Source organism: Podarcis filfolensis, assembly GCF_964270895.1.
Source record: "Podarcis filfolensis genome assembly, chromosome: 4".
NCBI classification, from domain to species: Eukaryota; Metazoa; Chordata; class Lepidosauria; order Squamata; family Lacertidae; genus Podarcis; species Podarcis filfolensis.
Genome location: NC_139607.1, coordinates 34,246,955 through 34,266,752, shown reverse-complemented (window position 1 = coordinate 34,266,752; position 19,798 = coordinate 34,246,955). Strand labels below are relative to the sequence as shown.

Here is a 19,798-nt window from a genome sequence, read left to right as displayed (position 1 = left end):
AAACAACCTTTCTCCCTCCTCTATGTGACATCCTTTTATATATTTGAACATGGCTATCATATCACCCCTTAACCTCCTCTTCTCCAGGCTAAACATGCCCAGCTCCCTTAGCCGTTCCTCATAAGGCATCGTTTCCAGGCCTTTGACCATTTTGGTTGCCCTCCTCTGGACACGTTCCAGTTTGTCAGTGTTCTTCTTGAACTGTGGTGCCCAGAACTGGACACAGTACTCCAGGTGAGGTCTGACCAGAGCAGAATACAGTGGCACTATTACTTCCCTTGATCTAGATACTATACTCCTATTGATGCAGCCCAGAATTGCATTGGCTTTTTTAGCTGCCGCGTCACACTGTTGGCTCATGTCAAGTTTGTGGTCAACCAAGACTCCTAGATCCTTTTCACATGTACTGCTCTCAAGCCAGGTGTCACCCATCTTGTATTTGTGCCTCTCATTTTTTTTGCCCAAGTGCAATACTTTACATTTCTCCCTGTTAAAATTCATCTTGTTTGTTTTGGCCCAGTTCTCTAATCTGTCAAGGTCGTTTTGAAGTGTGATCCTGTCCTCTGGGGTGTTAGCCACCCCTCCCAGTTTGGTGTCATCTGCAAATTTGATCAGGATGCCCTTGAGTCCATCATCCAAGTCGTTGATAAAGATGTTGAATAAGACCGGGCCCAAGACAGAACCCTGTGGCACCCTACTAGTCACTCTTCTCCAGGATGAAGAGGAACCATTGATGAGCACCCTTTGGGTTCGGTCAGTCAGCCAGTTAATGTAACATCAGGTGGTGTGGGACCACACAGTGTTACACAATTGATGGATAGACTCCAACTGACCTCTTCCTCTTTGTGGGAAGCAGCAGAAATTATAGGAAACAGTTGTGACCCAAACAGTGGGGAACATGTGGCTAGAGCTGAAGAATATTTCTGTCTACCGTACATACAGTGGTACCTCTGGATACTAACGGGATCCGTTCCAGAGCCCCATTTGCATCCTGAAGTAAATGTAACACGCAACTGCGCGTGCGTGGGTCGCGTTTCACCGCTTCCGCACACGCGTGTGATGTCATTTTGAGCGTCTGCGCATGTGCGAGCGGCGAAACCCAGAAGTAACACGCTCCATTACTTCCATTACTTGTGGGGCACAATCCGAAAATATTCATCCCAAAGCTACATCAACCTGAGGTATGACTGTACTCGGGTATAAGCTGACTTTATCAGCACATTTTTTATGCTGAAAAAGCCCCCCCTAGCTTATACTTGAGTGAGGCGGGTGGCGGCGGAGGGACAAGTGGCCCAAAAGGAGCCCTTTCTTGCTGCTGGTCCCACTGCTGCCTCCCGCCTCTCGCAAGGGCAGGAACAGGAACTGCGGTTGGGAGAGGCGCTGCGCTGTGCTGTGCCTCTCCCAACTGCAGCTCTTATGTCTGCTCTTGCAAGCGGCAGAGGCGGCGGCAGAGGGACAAGTGGCCTGAAAGGATCCCTTTCTCACCGCTAGTCCTGCTGTCGCTGCCCGCCATCATCCGTGACCACTGTTCTTGTTAGCTAGGGATGATGGGAGTTGTTGTCCCAAAACATCTGGAGGGCTGAGTTTGCCTCTGCCTGTCCTATTATTTATAAGCCTCAGCCAGAGTCGTGGAAGGGAGCAGGGCAAAGGTGGAGCTTTCTTACTGAGAAGAGAAAAGGAACTGGTGAAAAGTGGTTGGCTGGGTTATGAACAAAGCTCCTCTAGTCTGATGAGAACATAGAGAAGCTCTGATGTGACACAGCCGTTTTGAGAGCCCTGACTTGGAGTTCAGTGATTCACTCTGTCAAAGACAGGACAATAACCTAATTTGGAGTATGTTAAGTGGAAAATACTTATTTCTATGCGAGGGAGCTTAGATTATAACCATTGTTAGCTCAGAAAGCTGCCTTCTACTGAGTCAGGCCATTGATTCATTTACATCAGAATTATCTACACTGACTGACAATGGCATTCTGGGGCTGAAGGCAAGTTTCTCTCCCACCTCAGCCCAGATGTTTTGCATACAGAACAGATGCTCTGCCACTAAGCTACAGCCCTTGCTGTAGCCAGGGGACCTATTTCCAGATAGGATAAGTGTCTGCCCCTGTTAGCAGTAGGTGTGGCATGAGGATATGATAGTGGAGGGGAGGTTTTGCTAATGCAGTCAGATTTTTTTAAGGGTAGTGATGGGACACTGGAGTTGGCAATGGAGTGCTGCTATACACAAGGAGCATCAGGAACAATAAAGGCCAAGACCTGGTGGTGTTTTTTTTAAAAAAAAATGCTGGATAGTTTTATTGTTTCCAGTTTTATACAAGCAAACCACAGAAGCCATTCTTTACAGAGTGTTCCTGGCCCACTGGTCCAGCAGAAGACTAGGAATGGGGAAGGGTCGCCACTTATGCAGGGCTGTCCTGTCCATGAGGCAGGCTGAAGCAGACATCTTGGACAGTGGAATCCCATGGGGCAGTGCCCACACAGAGACCCCGCCTGCCCCTACCACCACTGGGGAATGCAGAGCAGTAGGAGAGATCTCCCTGGAAGCCACTGCTGTGCAAGCAGGGTAAGTAAGGCTTCGGCTAGGGACACTTTCCTGTTTTGCCTCAGGCAGCGAAATGGGATGGGCTGCCCCTTGCACTTATGCATTGCCATCAGATTTACTTTTGCTAATTTATATGTACAGGTGCAAATTTAGCTAGTACTTTTATCCAAACGATGGGACGCGGATGGCGCTGTGGGTTAAACCACAGAGCCTAGGACTTGCCAATCAGAAGGTCGGCAGTTCAAATTCCCGCAACGGGGTGAGCTCCCGTTGCTCGGTCCCTGCTCCTGCCAACCTAGCAGTTCAAAAGCACATCAAAGTGCAAGTAGATAAATAGGGACCGCTCCGGCAGGAAGGTAAACGGCATTTCCGTGCGCTGCTCTGGTTCCCCAGAAGTGGCTAAGTCATGCTGGCCACATGACCCGGATGCTGTCTGCGGACAAATGCCCTCGGCCTATAGAGTGAGATGAGCATGCAACCCCAGAGTCGGTCACGACTGGACCTAATGGTCAGGAGTCCCTCTACTTTTACTTTTATCCAAACAACACAACTCACCTTGGGGTGCGGATAGCCAGGTGGCCTGCATGCCTGCTTTGCCTATTGGTCTTTAAAGTGGACTTGAACCAGACAGTGCTTCAAAAAGAGGGCTCTTTCAAATAGAGGTCATTTGAGAGTCCTTCAGACAGAGAGTCCTTCTTCTCCATCATGGACTGTCCTACAGCCCAACTGTTCTTGAATCTTTGCTAGGGTTGAGAATTGAATCTAAAATAAGCCACTGCACAGGCTGTGGACATAGGGGATGACACATCCAACAAGAATGAAAAAGTGGGGCAAGAGAGAAGATGAATTTGCGTGCAAAGCAAGAGGAGGGTGTAACTTTGCATGGAAGCTTTTGTTCTGAGAGGAACTCATCATGAGAAAGAGGCTTCTTTCCTCCTTTCACAGAATAGTGTCTTTCTTCATATCCTGGTCTAATTACAGAAAACCTGGTTCGGAGTACAAAACTAATTGAATGGCCACTGTTTGATTTCCTGTTTTTATCTTTCTAAGAAGCTGAATTTCCATGTAATTTGTATCTATAGCTTTGCATTTCAAGGCTGTATTTCCATCCAGCTGTTAATCTGCTTTCTACTTGGCTTAATCTCAATATTCTTGCCTTGTACACAGAAAGCAAATTAGCAGTAGAACAGAAGGTAAATGTGGCCCCAAACCGATAAAACACTATTTTTTGGAGCTATTCATATACACGTGCCCACTTCATTATAAATACATTAATTCAGAATGAATGCAATAGGTGCTGATATAGTTATGGATGTGCAATTCTATCACTTCTCGTCTTCACAGTTGTTTTGGGCTCTTTTCTGTGTGCCTTAAGAGGCTTATTAACCCAACCCCTTATTAAACTCCTCTTACTAACCTCCACAATACTTTTTAAAGTATTACAAAAAAAATCCCTTCATGTTGTGTGTTCTGCTATGTGTAGAATCAAACCCTAAAAGCAGTTCCAGGAGTTTGATAATGCTAAAACAGCCATGTATCTATGAAGCTGCAATACAGTTTCGTATTAACTGGTGAGACTTTCAACATTCACCACAAGATGGTGCAGCTGTTCTCTCCAATAGGTTTTCATGCCCAAGTGCCATTCAAGTACCAGAATATGAGAATACAACCCCCCACTTTTTAAAACCCAACTAAACAAAACTAAAACAATAAATAAAAACACACCCCATTGTTTATAAAGAAACACCTATAAAAACACTTAACTAGTTTGTTTTTTCTCTCCACTTTTTATTTTCTCTCTCCCACTGCTGCCCCCTCTTAGAAACATGGCATTTTAAATTTCACTACAATAATCCCATTGCAACAAATTACATTTCTTACTGACACCAATCAACTCAATTCTCAGTATGGAAATTACTTACTAATAAGAATAAAAATACACATGGATGATTGAGTAAATGTAGTGCAGGAATTATAATCTCGAAATCTCTAGTTCAAATCACATGCTTGCTGCAAAACCACATTCGTAGAAGTTAGCCTTAGGCAAATCCCTGGGCATATAAATTAAAGGTGGGCTGAAAGTTTGAACTTTCCGATAATTTGGGGAGTGGTTTGGGAACTGTGAAGAAGGGAATCTACCTACCCCCTTTCACTTTTTTCATCCTTCTGCAACTTGGAGCAGTGACAACAAAACTCTTATTGATGGAAGGCTCAGAGGGAATTCCAGTCATTAAGGCAGGACAATAATTCAGCATCAACTTCGTTGGACTGGTCATGTTGTGCGGATGCCTGATTATCATCTTCCAAAGCAACTACTCTATTCTGAACTTAAAAATGGAAAGCGTAGTGCTGGTGGTCAACAAAAGAGGTTTAAAACTCTCTCAAGGCAAATCTAAAAAAAAAAGTAGTTTAAACACTAACAACTGGGGAATGCTGGCCTGCGAGTGCTCCAATTGGAGAACAGGCTTTACCAAAGGTGTCATGGGCTTTGAAGACGCCCATGACAAAGGGAGAAATGTGCTAAGAGGAAGGCGTGCTTGGCAAACCCTTACCGTGATCAACTCAAGCCCAGAAACCTATGTCCCCACTGTGGAAGGACGTGTGGATCCAGAACCAGCCTCCACAGTCACTTATGGACTCACTGTTAAAACCTTTTTCATGGAAGACACTCTTACTCAGCTACAAGTGATCGCCAAAGAAGAAGACAATAATTATTGTATTATATCCAGGAGAGAAAGAGAACAAACTCAGGAAACAACTAAGGCCTGTGCCATCTAGTGAATAAACTATGTAATTAATGACACCCCAATCAGCATCATCACATGTTGTGAGCAAGAGAGGCAGATGCTGGCAGCCCAGTTTGTATGGCAATGCTGTGGAGGTCAGGTGGTGTCTGCACTGACTTTCCTCCATAACCGTCACCCAGCTGAGCTTCACTTGAGAACAGGGCTGGCTCCAGGTTTGAAGGGAAGGGCTAGTCAAAATGTCTTCTGGTATCACCTGCCTCAGGTGGCCTTGGCATATTTAGCTGCAGTGGCATTGTTCAGGCACTGTGCCTATCAATTATTTGAGTCTAGCATCATTTTATTTATACCCCACCCATCTGGTTGTGTTGCCCAAGCTACTCTGGGCAGCTTCCAACACAAATAAAAGCATAATATCAAACATAAGATTAAACTTCCAAATACAGGGTTGCCTTCAGATGTCTTCTAAAAGTTGTGTAGTTCTTTATCTCTTGGACATCTGAAGGGAGGGCGTTCCACAGGGTGGGTGCCACTGCTGAGAAGGCCCTCTGCCTGGTTCCCTGTAACTTCATTTCTCACAGTGAGGAAACCGCTAGAAGGCCCTCAGAGGTGGACCTCAGTGTCTGGGCTGAACGGTGGAGGTGGAGATGCTCCTTCAGATATATACTGCCAAGGCTGTTTAGAGCTTTAAAGGTCAGCACCAGCACTTTGAATTGTGCTCAGAAACATACATAATGCCTTAGAGTTCTTAGAACTGGGGCCATGGTAGGAAATTAAAAGCGCAGTTGCATCCAGCTCCTAGGAGTGCCTGGTCAGAAAACACAATAAGGGGGCCCTGGAGTGTGCCGTGCTACAGCACTGGGAGCTTGGCTCCTGTCCAAAGTGCTGGTGCTGGTTCTGTTTGGGAATAGCAGCATACACTGGTCGCTGCTTTAACACTGGGTTCTGAGAATGTTTAAATGGAACATCTCCTTAGGAAGTTTGCAAGATGTTTCATGAGCCAAAGTACTTTCAGATGTGCAGTATTCAGGGTGGCAAAAGTCCCAGAGTGATTAGATAGATAGATGTGCACACACAGAGAGAGACACTGGCAGGATTGTTCATGAAACAAATCTAATTATTCTGTGATGGTCATGTGTGCCATATAGTTAAAAAGTTTCAGTTGTGTGTGAGGGGAGGTAATCTGTACTGCCTCCATTTCGGCCAAAGCCTCCTGAAATCTTAATGATTTATATCTGGAAAAAGGAAAAAGCTGAACTGAATGCCATTGGAAAATGAAGGAAAACAGAGACATGGGGGGCATTTATTTTACATCTGCAGGACATTCAAATGCACTGCTGCTATTTCTCTTAAAGGAGTAACAGATACAGATTTTTGCCTTGTGGAATCCCTTGAACATTGCCATCAGATAAATTTCATTGGTCTAGATAGCCAAAACTTATTTTTTACTTATCAACAATCTTTTGTGCTTGCTTACTGAGAAGGATATATTTGGCCAGTCTCGTGCTAATGTGAACCACTCCCTCTACCCCCACCCCCACAGATAGGCTTCATTAAGCTGGTGCGTTATGAATTGCTTATTTAAGGAGAGGAGTGGTGCCAAACTACCACAAAAACATTATTTTGCTGGTGTGGGAGGGAAAGAGGAAGGTAAAGCTTTCTGGATAACTTGTGCCTGTGGGTCTAGCTTCTCTGGTTCGGGAAAAGAAAACCCTGACCACCTTATGTCTAGACAGGCCAAGGGAGGAAGAGAAAGAAAATGTATGTGTCTGAGAGAGTATGAATATGGAGAAAGTAAGGGGGGGTGGAATCCTGGGCCATTTGTAATGGAGAAGCTGGCATACAAAAGTCCTTGTCTTTGGATGTATGAAGCATTATCCTGATGTGTAGGCACATGTAAACCTGGCTGGGCAGAATTATGAAACAGTAAGGTGAGAAAAGTACAGACAGTGTCATGATGACTATTTACAATGGCCATTCTAAAAGAAAAAAGTAGAGAGATGGAACAGCATCTTGACCTGTGTAGTTGAGAGTGTGTGGGTGATCAAAAAGGCCAGAGAGCCACAGAAGCCGATCAGCACAGAGCAGCACAGCTTCAATTTTGCCCCTTTCAAAACCTGTGCCTTGTTATTTGTTAGATATAAAGGCAAAGCCTCTCCTCCTTCCAGAGGGGAGGAGTTGTGAATGGGAGCCATTTCCCGCATTGGCAGGGGGCGTTCTGGCCCCTGCTCAGCTGCCCTGGCTGCTGTGCCATGCCCCCTGGCAGCCAGCCAATCAGGCGGAAGCTCGGGGGCGGGGTTTAGCCACTCAAATGCAGCCGCAGCAGCGCTTCCCTTTCACTGCACTGCTGGTTTTCATCAGAAGAATAAGAAATCTAAATGATCAAGTTTTTTAAGAATGGAAATCATTTATAGAGTATATTCAGAATAATTGTAAACACATTAAGAGTTTAGCAGGCTTAATATAAAAACGTGCAGTAGTAGAATAAAATGTAAATGGAACATAGGGGATAAAAATTAAATTGGTTTAATTTGGAAATGCAGTAAAATATGATGAAAAAGGAACTACAGAAAGAGGAGGAGGGAAGTCATATATATACAGTATATGATACATTGTTTGATTTTTAAGTTTTTCTTTTTTTTAATATTTGTATGTTGTAAAATTAATTATATAAATAAAATTATATATATATATAGAGAGAGAGAGAGAGAGAGAAACATGAACCCTGGGTAAGTGCCTGGAATCCCTGGAAGCTCACAACACTCAGAGATCACTCCCAAGTGATTAAAATATTTATACTGCACCACAGTCCAAAGAATACTGTAGATCTCTCTGCAAGCATGATTATCATTATCTGATGAGGAAAGCCTCTTAACAAGCCAATGTTGCATAATTTCGCTGGCTCTGGCGGTGTGGTTTTATGGATGAAAATATCTGCAGATGACAGCTGACTGTTACAAAGCTGAGTCTGGCAATTGAAGTGAATTTCCTTTTAAAATACCTGTTTCGAAAGCTTAGATAATTTGTAGGTGTGCGGAAGCTAATCCACTTCATTTGATTCAAATGGGCTTGAAACAGGCAGGGGAACCCAGTGCTTGATCTACAATGCTTGATCCACACATGGCATGGGCAATTCTGTATGAAAAACCCAATGGAAGGAGATGGGGTGCTCCTAAACAATATGCTATATTATGAAGCTTTTTCATTAAACCTCTTTTATGTTGATGAAGGTACGAAAACACTGGGTAGCCCTGGAGGAGAAAATGTTAGGCCAGGGCCCTTTGTGGACACTGCCTTTCAACAGGGCTGGCCCAAGACATTTTGACACCTGAGGCAAACAACAAATTGGCATCCCTCCCCTCCAGGAAAGAGGAAGTGAACACACATTCTTTATGACAGTACAAAAACCCGCAAAAACAATTTTGAAAGGAAAGGTTTCCTGTGGATCCTGCTGCCTGAGGCAGGTCACCTCACCTTGGTTCACGGGTGGGCTGGCCCTGCCTTTCAAAAAGGCATAACTCATTTACTTTGTGCACTTTCTTGAAATGGAAAAATGGTAGTCTTGCATTTTGCCAGTCTGTTCACCTCTAACACGGTTACATTGTCACCCTGCTCTTTTTTGAGCCCACATTGAGGAAAGTTCTGGCAAAGGATAGCTAAAGGAAATTTTAAGGTGTGCAATTTTCCAAATAAATAATACACCTGTTACACCCTGGTCGAATTAACTTGCATTATGTCAAATGTGGCCCCTGACAGGTACTATGGACAGCCACAGCCACACCAACTATTTGATTTGGGTCGACTGGGTTAAAGGAAAATAGTGTCATATAAGGAATAGTTCAACCTGTCCCTTTTCCAAATCATTGAGGGAAACATCAGATACATTTTGTTTGCATAACTCTTGATCTCTTTATTGGTAGCTGCTTGGTTATCCATTGTACAGAAACTGAAAACTTTATAAGATACAGATCTTCCATTGTGGTACAAAAATATATTAAATATATTTCTGAAAGAATCACAAATTTACTTGCGAGCTCTATGGCATACTGTTAAACCTGATACATTTCACGATGGAACTCTGACATAAGTTAATGAACACCACTTGCAGCAAGAAATCTCAGTGATTTATTATTAATAAATTTGTATGCCACCCTATATCTTCAGGTCTCAGGTTTCCATAGAAGTTTTAAACTCTTGACTTTGAATGACTATGGTAAATATTTTGTTGATGTGATCCATCTTTTAGCATTGTTTTAGCATTAACCTTCTTCACAGGTGTATGTATTCTTTCCTGGTTTCTTTCTGCATCCTGAAAATCCAATGACAGTTGTTACAAAACATCAAGTTCTGTTACAAAATAGCAAGGGGGAATGCTCTCATATAAGTAAAGTAAGGGTTGCAGCCTTCACCTATTGGAAAGTGAAAGCTCTAAACTTTGTACCCTAGAATAATCCCATTGGAGTTAAAGGGGACTGTCCATTTGAAATTTTCTTACTCCAAACAGTAGGATCAACAAAATGACTCACCCTCCGGTTCAAAATTACACTGCTCAGATAAAGAAAGCTTTGACTAACTGGGAGTGGATTTTGTGTGACCAAACTAAATTCCTTTGACTAGTTAAACAATCTATAGCCTTTTAAACTGTCTTTGTTACTATGTTACATATTTTTATGTTTATATATTTTATATTTTTATATCACCCGGTGACCCTTGACTGAAGGGTGGTATCGAAATTTAATAAATATTTGTGTGTGTGTGTGTGTGAACTGCTTTAAGGTTTTATTTACAAGCAAGCAGTGTACATTTTCCATGAAATAAATATATAATAAGTAAGTAGACTCAACTGGCATCAAGTTGTCAGGAACTGGAAAGAGGAGGAATGGTGGAGACCGCCTCTCCCTCCTCCTGAACCTTCCAGAGAAGAGGAAGACAGTATAGATTTACAGCAGTGGTTTGCGGAAGGTAACGGCTCAAAAGCAGATGAGGGGCAAAGTTGGGAAATAATGGAAGAGGAAGAGGAGGAGGAGGAGGAGGAGGAGGCAGAGCCAGAACAGCTGGCTGACACATTATTACTAGAAAGCATTCCAGACACTCCTTCCCCAGAAGCTGATGAACATTGAAAGTAGGAGAGCAAAGGGCTTGGAGGCAAATGGCCCTAAGCAGCCACCGTAGGGTGGGTGCTGCTGCTGATGATTGAGGAGAGAAGGGGGGGTGGAGATTACTCGGAGCAACGCCATTACTCCAATAGGCTGCATTTCTAAGCCTCTCTCTGTTTATTGTTTATTAAACAATGATTTTTTAAAAAACAACAACCACAAACCGTATATATTTCTGAATACCAAGGATGTTGTTTAAAGTGCAAAAAACCATTTTTGATTGCCTTGTTTCCCAGACTGATAGAGGCACTTCTCAAACCTGAGTTAGCCACTTAGGCAGAATAATAGAGATCAGGCCAAAGGAAGAAGTACTTGGAGAGAAAAAATCTGTAACGTTACCAAACTTAATTAGTTCACTCCAGTCACTCCATTCTTCTCCAACAGTGCAATACTGTCCAGCTGCACGAAGCTTCAAGATGTATTCTTTATCCTTTGGAAACAAGTGGTAGGTTTTCCCCGTTTTTTCCTAAAAGCAGGATATTGATCTGATTTATTCCTTTGTAGGTGGTGACATTCAACAATTTGATTTTCTAAAATAGTATTAGTGGTGCCCACCCAATTCCACTGTGTAATGTAAAGACGGCTATTTCTCTTGTGCAAAAGCATTCAACAAGCTGCTTCCTTAATTCACTCACTAGGAAAATACTTTCCCCTTGGAAAATCACTATAGCTGCCTTTTAAGTAAATATGCTCAGGGGCAGGATATTAATAATTCTTCAGTTTTACAACTACTATTAAGAGATTAGAAGTCGAAAAGTCACAATATGATTGTCTTAGGGGCAAGGGAGAGGAGAACTGTGGTCCTTCCTAGATTTACTTGAGTATGCATAGCCAATTCAAACTATGGTCCACATCCTTACTTCTGTGATTCTCCAAAGCCTTCTTGCGGGGAGGGGGTTTGCCATGAAATTTTTTTTGAAATGTTTCATTATACCATACATTAAAAAGCAAACTAATCTGAATAAAAAGAAAAAAGGGAAATGAAATAGAAATAGAAATAATAGAAATAATAGAAATAGAAATAGAAATAGAAATAATAGAAATAGAAAAAGAAATAGTAATAATAGATATAGAAAAAGAAATAGAAATAATAGAAATAGAAATGGGTGGAGGATACAAAGGCCTCTCTCAAAAGCATATCTTAACCTTTGTCACACACAGAAGGGGGTGGACCCTCCCAGCTCTTACCTGGGAGATTCCCTCTATATGTTCCCAGTCTCCCACCCTGGAAGATTTTCCCTTCTCTGCCTCTTTCACCAGCCACCTATCATTAACCCAGATTAGGTAAAGGTAAAGGGACCCCTGACCATTAGGTCCAGTCCTGACCGACTCTGGGGTTGTGGTGCTCATCTTGTTTATTGGCCGAGGGAGCCGGCGTACAGCTTCCGGGTCATGTGGCCAGCATGACTAAGCCGCTTCTGGCGAACCAGAGCAGCACATGGAAATGCTGTTTACCTTCCCACCGGAGTGGTACCTATTTATCTACTTGCACTTTGACGTGCTTTTGAACTGCTAGGTTGGCAGGAGCAGGGACTGAGCAACGGGAGCTCACCCTGTCATGGGGATTTGAACCGCCGACCTTCTGATTGGCAAGTCCTAGGCTCTGTGGTTTAACCCACAGCGCCACCCGTGTCCCTTTAACCCAGATTAGAAGACATCAAAAAGCAAAGTAGATTAAACAAAACAAAACCAACAGGGAGACACCTAGATAGAACTTCTAGACTGGCCCTATTTCAGAATGTTGTGATCAAATTTTACTATACCGCCCATTTATACCCCATTTTTCTTCCAATATGTAACCCTTGGCAGCCTACATGTGGCTTTCTCATTCCTAAATTCATTCCCCCATGTGTAAGTGTTTATATAAAATAACAATACTTACTGTTATAATTCCATTTCTCAGTTCATCCTTAAGGGAAAAAGGTAACATTTTTAGTTGGTACTGGTGTCAAATTTTCTTTGTGCTATTTTCAAATTATGCTTGATTTCACAAATTCAGCTGGGTACTTTAATCAGCAAGGAAGGCAAAAGTTGTCAACAGCAATTGATTACATGTGTCTGTGACTTACTTGTTGGTAGATGGTTTAACTTTCCTCCCAATCTTTTCTTTGCTCCACTGTTTGACATGACAAACAGGATTGGCTTGGGGCATTTTGCTGATGGTAATTCTACACTGCAGGTCCTGGGCCAGATAGACCCTTTTCTCAGCCCATCCATCTTGTTGAATCTTGTTGATTCCTCATGTGCCTCACCAATCCCAGAGTAGCAGTACTGGGTCCTCTGCAACACCTTTCCCCTCTTCGGCTCTCTATAGAACTTTCCTCATCCTGTGAATCATTGCAAGTTGCTTCTATCCACCCACATTTTGTCATAGCCTTTCTAACATGGAAGTTGAACAAATCTGAATCTCATTCTGTTTATTTCAATAATTGTCATTGATTCCAGCAGATATGGATGGTTCTAAAACTGAATTCTATATACATTTGAAAGCTGGACATATTTCAAAATGTGAAATGGTCCGTCCGCCCCTTTGGGTTTCTACACGAGATATGCACATGGGACAAGCAAAGATGACCAAAAACAATTCAACAAAGAGAACCACAATGGCCTCTTACCTTTATCTGGTACTTAAAACAGTAATCTGCATTTGTAGTAGCAGTTGGAGGGGGTTTCCATTCTACTTTACAATACAACAGCAGTTCACGACAATTCACAGTGATACGTTGCGGTGGGGCAAGTTTTTCTGGAATGAAAGAACCCATCTTTTACTTGACAGTAGGAGATTACAAGGGCATTAGAGTGGTGAGTCTTTCATCCCTCTCTTAAATATTTCATATTCACATATGCTATGGGTGAGTGTGGCCAGGTTTATAGCCAGGAATGTTATGGTGTGAGGTCATGCAAGGGTACAGGGTGTGGGTGGGTGTATCTGCCACTGAAAAACTGTGATGTAGAAGCAGACAGATATGTTTTTGAGGTTGTTTAATGATAATTTTACAAGCATTTTAAATTAAAGGCCTATTGCAGGGTTGCACGACATCTGACTATCCAGATGTGGCTGGATTCCCAGCAGCCCCAGTCAACCTAACCTGTGATCAGTGGCGATGGGAGTCAGAATCTAATATTGAGGCCACATGTTCCCATCCCAGATTTATAGCTATATCAAGATTTCTAGTACTGCTGGCAGAAAAAAGTAAACCAATATATTCCACCCTCTCTCACCATAATCGAAAGGCCAGGCTTGGTGATCCAAAGTCTGAATTGGTGATTCTTTGCTTGAGCCAGTCACCTGGAGGGTAATATGATTCTCAGGAACTTTCATATTAGGAAAATGGCACCCAACATGTCTTCCAAGTTCATTATTTTTGTACTGGGGACATTCAATGCTTTCTCCATCGTTTTCGCTGCATGCAAAAATATTTTGTTAAAAACCCAACCAGGAGTAGCATACTCTAACCATTCCCTTCCCCACCCCCATTTAACAAATGAAAATGAATTACAAATATATCAAGTTTAGAAAATACTGGACATCATTAGGAGCATTCCTGCCCGCTTCCCAAGTGCAATCCATTGAGGTAACATGAACAGTGTAAATGACACAGGATAAATTTTCAGCTGATGTCCCTTCCGGTCCTGGGGAGAAAAATTAGGAAAGATCATGTTTAGTAACATGCATTGAAGTGCTCAGAGTACTTTTATCATCATCTCATATATGTGTCATCCATGTTTATGAGTTTGGTTCTGAGTCTGAGTAGCTGCATGCAGGGGTGAAGGAAGGGGGGGTGCGGGTAGGTGCGATCCGCCCAGGTGTCCCCACTGAGGGGGGTGACAAAATGCTGGGTGGCATTCACTGCAGGGCCTACAGCGCGCCCAAGCCACGCGTCTCTCCTGGGACACCCGCAGGCTCCGCTCTGCCCCAAACGGTCTGCCCACCGCCTCCCCCTCAACTGTAGGGCAGCAGAGTGGGAGGAGGCAGGCAGACTCCTTGGAGGCCCCGCGGAGCGTCCTGCCCCGGCTGGCCCCGTCCCTGGGCACAGGGCACATGCGCCGCCCCAGGCGCCTGATCGGCTTGCTCCGCCGCTGCCTGCATGGGTTCTTCTGAGAAGAGTTAATGTAAGGTTACCAGACATCCCCGTTTCCTGAGGACAGACCCAGGATTTGCAAATCAGTCCCCATACAAAATCCATTGAAGTTGAAAAGTGTCCCCAGATTCATTGAAAAAAAATCTGGTAACCTTAAGTTAATGTGCTCATCCTATAAGTTTGAGCATGAAGAACATGAAGAAGAACTTTTTTATGGCAAGAGCTGTTGGACCATAGAATGGATTACCTTGGAAGGTGGTGGACTCTTTTTCACTGGAGACTTTTAACCAGAGATGGAATGACCATCTGTCTGGGATTCTTCAGCTCTGACTACTGCATTGCAGGGGGGCTGTACTAGACAACCCTCGGTGTCCCTTCCAACCCTACATTTCTATGATTCTATGAAAGTGCCTCCTTTTTAAGGTCAAGTGGTGTTTCTCTACAAGTTCCATTGCCAATGTTCACCCTAGGGCGTTCTAAATTCAATCAATATGAGGTCAGAATGCTAACCCCATATCACACCCCTTGTCACCAGAGTTATGCATACCCTGGCAGCAGTTCTGTGCTTCTGTAGGTATGATATGATTGCCTAGAATGACTCAGATGGACTCAAACATGGTGGTATAGGAATGAATGACTCATATACCTGTATGCTGGCATCATCTATTAAGTATACAGTAATTGGTTTTATTTACACAGAAATGAGGAAATGCCTGTGTATTAATGATGGTTTAACATGGAGAATGGATAAATGTGTATCTCTAACATGGATTTCCCCCCACAGTTTTCTAAGGTACTCTAAGCTCCTAAATGGGTCAATGATTACCCGTTGAGTGTTTTCTGTTTCTCTAATGTATCCTGTTACTCTGAATGTAACCCTTGAGCATGTGATGAAGTTGCTGAGTTGCAAATTCACCATCTTGAAAGAATGGTGGCTTTTAGCCTTTCTCTGAATGCCACAAAGAACAAAAGGATGTAGATGGCTCACCAACTCATCCATAGGCTAAGGCCACTGGGGGCTGGAATGTGGAACAGAGACCCAGTTTGGATTTTTGGAACTATCTTTCATTTCTAAGTTGCTGAGCCTGTGCTGGACAGCCCAAAACCTTGCACGAATGTTTTGGATGTATCATTTGATGTATTTTGTTCTGTTTTCGAAAAAATTCTGCAAGTAAGCTTTGAATAATATTTTTACGGGATTGGACAATGTTTATTTGCAAAAGTAGTTAGTTCTTATGCACCCAGCCACTTCGATCTCTGCAATATTAATATCTGCAATATAACCTGTTAATCAACTTGAAAATATATACTTACCCTCCTCCTGTGCAAAAGTTCTGTAGAAAATAGAGTACAACAGAACAATGAGCCGAACTGTGTCAGCAAATCCTAGAGTGGCCACCATGCTATTTTTCTTTTCTTTATAAGTGGGGAGGAATGAGTCCTAAAGTGAAAGAGGGGGATTTCTTTTATTTCATTCCTTTGGTACATTTTTCCTTTGAGTGGTATTCTGCAAAGCCATTCTGTTATCATGCCGCAAGGACTTTCATTTGTGTAACACAACTGCCCTCCCTTTCCTGTGCCCTCCCCAAATCTGGGTTGGAGGGTTAGCAAAGCCCCCAAAACAGATTTGTAGGGTGTGTTAGGAAAGGTGTGAAGGGGACAAGTTCTGTTGTATAAATGAAAGACTTTGTGTAGACTTTCTGTGGACAAAACAACTCTGATGGCTACTGTGTTTTGTGTTCAGTAGCTTTTATAAAGAAGGTTTCTTTTTAATGTTCTACAATGTTCCCTCAATGGGACATGCAATACAGAAGTTCAGCTTTTTAAAAAATGTTCTTTCTTGTTAGAGCTGGCTAATAAGATAGGTAGATAGATAGACAGATAGGCAGACAGATAGACAGATAGACAGATGATAGATTATTTACCAGGCAGTTTTCTTATCATGTGTTTTTCCCCCTAGTATTCTGCTGTGCTTGCTATATTTTATATGAAAATGTCATTTATAAATATTTGAATATAAATAAATACATTGATGGGAACTGCTCATGTGAGCAATGAAGCTTTGGAAAGAAATACTCATAGAACATGGCAGTAACCTTTTTCCCCACAAGCAAGGACCAAACGAACCTGAAATCATTTCCCCAACAAGAAACTGCTGCAATCTAAAGGTACAGGGAGTGTAGAACTTGCAACTGAACAGTTTTAGCAGCTTAGAGGATTGGTGGGTGGGTGGATGTTTGAGGCCAGAAGGATGGCAGGGATGTTGAGACTGACAGAACAGATTGAAGCACCTGTTTGGGTCTGTGGGAATATTCTGGAGGGCCAAAACAATAGAAGTTTGAAGGGGGGGGGGTTGAACTTTGATGCTGAGGAATTAAGAGTGGCAAAGACCTGGGGTGGGACCGGACTGGTGACTGCTGCCATGCTGATGGAGGGATTGGGCACTTAGCATATGGAAGGCAGATAGGGATTGGGTGGTGGGGTTACTGTAACTACTGTTGCTGCTTCCCACCCCTTCTCCATCAAGCTTGTCGTAAAGGTTGTGAATGTAGCTCCTTTTCTGCTGAGTGGGATGTTATTCTTACCTCCTCCTCATATGGGCTCAGAGAGATGTGTAGCTGATAGAAGCTTTGGTAGTGCACTTGCAAAGTGTGCTTTACTGAGAAAGCAAGGGTATATATGTTGTTCTCATGAGGAGTGTTGCATCAGTCTTTCATGAATTTCCTTTTTCGCTTCCAATTCATTGAACAAGGAAGTATAATGGAGCACTTTCTTTTGCTTCTGTTGACTTCCTTATGTTTTTGATGGTGCATGAAGAATAATTCACCCTAAACAGGCCCACTGAACCCTAGAGAGGTCCTTGCCCAAATGTTTTGCTGATGGTGATTTTAAGGTTCATGAAGAATAAATAACCCAACTGAGTTAATACTTCACCTAATGCTTTCCTTATACAGTAATAGAATCATAGAACCATAAAGTTGGTAGGTGCATCTAGTCCATGCCCCTGCAATGCAAGAATCTCAACTAAACCCTACAAGACAGCTATCCAACCTCTGCTTAAGAACCTCCAAGGAAGGGGGCCTCCTCTGCATTGAACTGGCCACCTTAAACATGCCTACATTTTTCTGATGGAGTGATTGAACACCTAGGGCTCAGTCCGAACAAAGGTGAGGTGCAAAGACTTTCATATGAGTGAGCACAGTGGTGGTTGTTGGAGGTACCTTTTCCACATAGTTGGGACCTGAAGATGAGGTGGCAACATGTCTGCACCATTTTGTGGTCCTTTGTCTTTTTTCTAGTTTCTCAGTTGCATTCATTTTATTACTGATGCCCACAGCACTTTCTCAAAATTTCAACTGTGCCCACTGGCCATAGCTGTCAACTTACAGATTTGAAAATAAGGGACCAGCAGCCTTGAAAATAAGGGACCAGCAGTCAAAATAAGGGACCTGCAGCCTCCCCTGTTCCAGGCACTCCAGTCTTCCTGTCCTCCTGCAGTCTGGTCAAACTCATGCTGGTAGCTTCGAGAACACTGTCCAACCAACTTTGTAACCAGAGGTTCAAATGAATAGAATCTGAATCACATGCACCACAAGGCCTATGCAGCCTCAACTTAAGATGGCTCCCCGGCCTGGCTTTGCACTGCAAAGTTTGCAGCAGCACGTGCAACAACATGGTGTCCAACATTCAAAAAACCCCTCAGCTTGCATTAACTAGCCACACACAAGGCATGCAAGCTCCACCCCCCAGTCATTCTTAGACTTCTTATTGGGTGAGCAACACAGCCAAGCAACAGAGTTGGAGCCTCCCTCCTCCCTGGCTGGCAGGGAGGGAGGGAGAGGAGCTGCTTCCTTTGAAATTTAAGGGACATCATTTAAGGGACATTTAAGGGACATCTATCAATAAGGGACAGCAGCAGGACATGGCGCTGGAATAAGGGACTGTCCCTTCAAATAAGGGACACTTGACAGCTATGCCACTGGCTCAAAGAGGTTGGTGACTGAACTATTGTTAGCACTTGGGTGCAGAAACGTTTCACAGAGTTTGAGTGGGACTATGAAAGAGAAATTTCTTGCTAAAAGTTACAGTTCATGGAAACACAGCAGAAACAGCACCACTTGTTTTAGCTAAATAATTGTGGTATTTTCCTTTGTGTGTGTACTTTTCTCTGTGGTGAGGGGCATCATTAACTGATAAAATAAGAACAGACAGTACTGTATCTGGAAAGCTGCTCTTACACAAATCTCTTTTTAAAATGTGTATGTGTGTGTGTGTGTGTGTGAGAGAGAGAGAGAGAGAGAGAGAGAGAGAGAGCACAAAAGTTTTGAAAACCAAACGCCTTCTTGTGGTATTTTACTACTTCCTTCTTTCATTTCTAAGTAAAACTGCATCAATACTTTGGTATATATGGAACGGTCTATTAAAACACTTTCAATGTTTGGATTGATCTTAAATGACTTTGGGTCTGATAGATCTTTGTATCATTTGAACTGGCTTGTTCTATGATTCTATTCTTTCTTAAAAGGACACCCGAATTTGAGGATTCTTTCCTCCAAGAAAATAATGTGAGATATATGTATATACGTGTGTGTGTGTGTGTGTGTGTGTGTGTGTGTGTATGTGGACAGATAGATAGATGATAGATAGATAGATATAGTTTGAAAAGGCAAAAGCAAAGCTAAAGAGGTGGTAGTTGGGATTCTATGATTTTCTTAAGCCACTTGATGCAGTTTCTGAAGTTTCCATGAGAACTGAATGAGAATGAAGTTCATTTTGTAGTGCATCTTTGCTGTTCACAGTACACTGTGTGTGCTTTGATGTTTTCTTAATTGGCCTTTTCAGGTATATTTTACACTTTATCAGAGAAGCTTATAAAATTAGGAAGGCCTGAAATAAAAATGCCAAGGATGGCAGGGATGAATTGAGGATCGAGCTGTCAATTGAACTGGAGCAGAATCGGTTCCCTTCTGAAGGGGGTGAACTTGAACTAATTTCTTTTTGGAGTGAGTGAACTTGAATTGGAACATTTTTTAAAAAATGAACTTTCGGTGTATTTTAGGAAGTAAAGCATACTGTGTTTAGTGGGGTGATTCCTAGGAAAATGTATGTTGCAATAGATACATAAATGGCTTTGAACACAAATATTTGAAGATGTTCCTCTTCCTTTATCAACTTGCCTATGCTTTGAGAAAGTCGCAAGAGGTCCTTCCCCATGTCCCATCATTAGGGAAAGCACACATATACAAAGGAGACAATATTCTCTGTGTTGGTGCC

At 42.8% G+C, this 19,798-nt stretch overlaps 2 protein-coding genes across 3 annotated transcripts in view; one reads left to right on the top strand and one right to left on the bottom strand.

Moving 5' to 3' along the window:
• CRLF2 (cytokine receptor like factor 2) overlaps positions 1–19,798 on the top strand; it is a 43,259-nt gene that overhangs the window by 4,749 nt on the left and 18,712 nt on the right. The gene's annotated exons all lie outside the window — the stretch shown is intronic.
• LOC310761226 (granulocyte-macrophage colony-stimulating factor receptor subunit alpha-like) lies at positions 9,212–17,140 on the bottom strand. Its single transcript, XM_083611074.1, has 8 exons — positions 17,110–17,140; positions 15,839–15,965; positions 13,943–14,075; positions 13,665–13,846; positions 13,058–13,185; positions 12,325–12,351; positions 10,782–10,908; positions 9,212–9,595 (listed from the first exon to the last, which is right to left on the bottom strand). The coding sequence occupies exons 2-8, from the start codon at positions 15,924–15,926 to the stop codon at positions 9,546–9,548; spliced, it is 735 nt and encodes a 244-aa protein (XP_083467200.1). The 5' UTR covers positions 15,927–15,965; positions 17,110–17,140; the 3' UTR covers positions 9,212–9,545.

What these genes read in the sequence shown, in the direction of transcription:
- LOC310761226 (XM_083611074.1), bottom strand. Translation starts at nt 15,926, where the DNA reads ATGGTGGCCACTCTAGGATTTGCTGACACAGTTCGGCTCATTGTTCTG. An exon ending in TGAGAAATGGAATTATAACA is followed by an intron (nt 10,909 to 12,324) that starts GTAAGTATTGTT and finishes TCCTGCTTTTAG; the next exon opens with GAAAAAACGGGGAAAACCTA. An exon ending in GAGTGAACTAATTAAGTTTG is followed by an intron (nt 9,596 to 10,781) that starts GTAACGTTACAG and finishes TTGGATTTTCAG; the next exon opens with GATGCAGAAAGAAACCAGGA.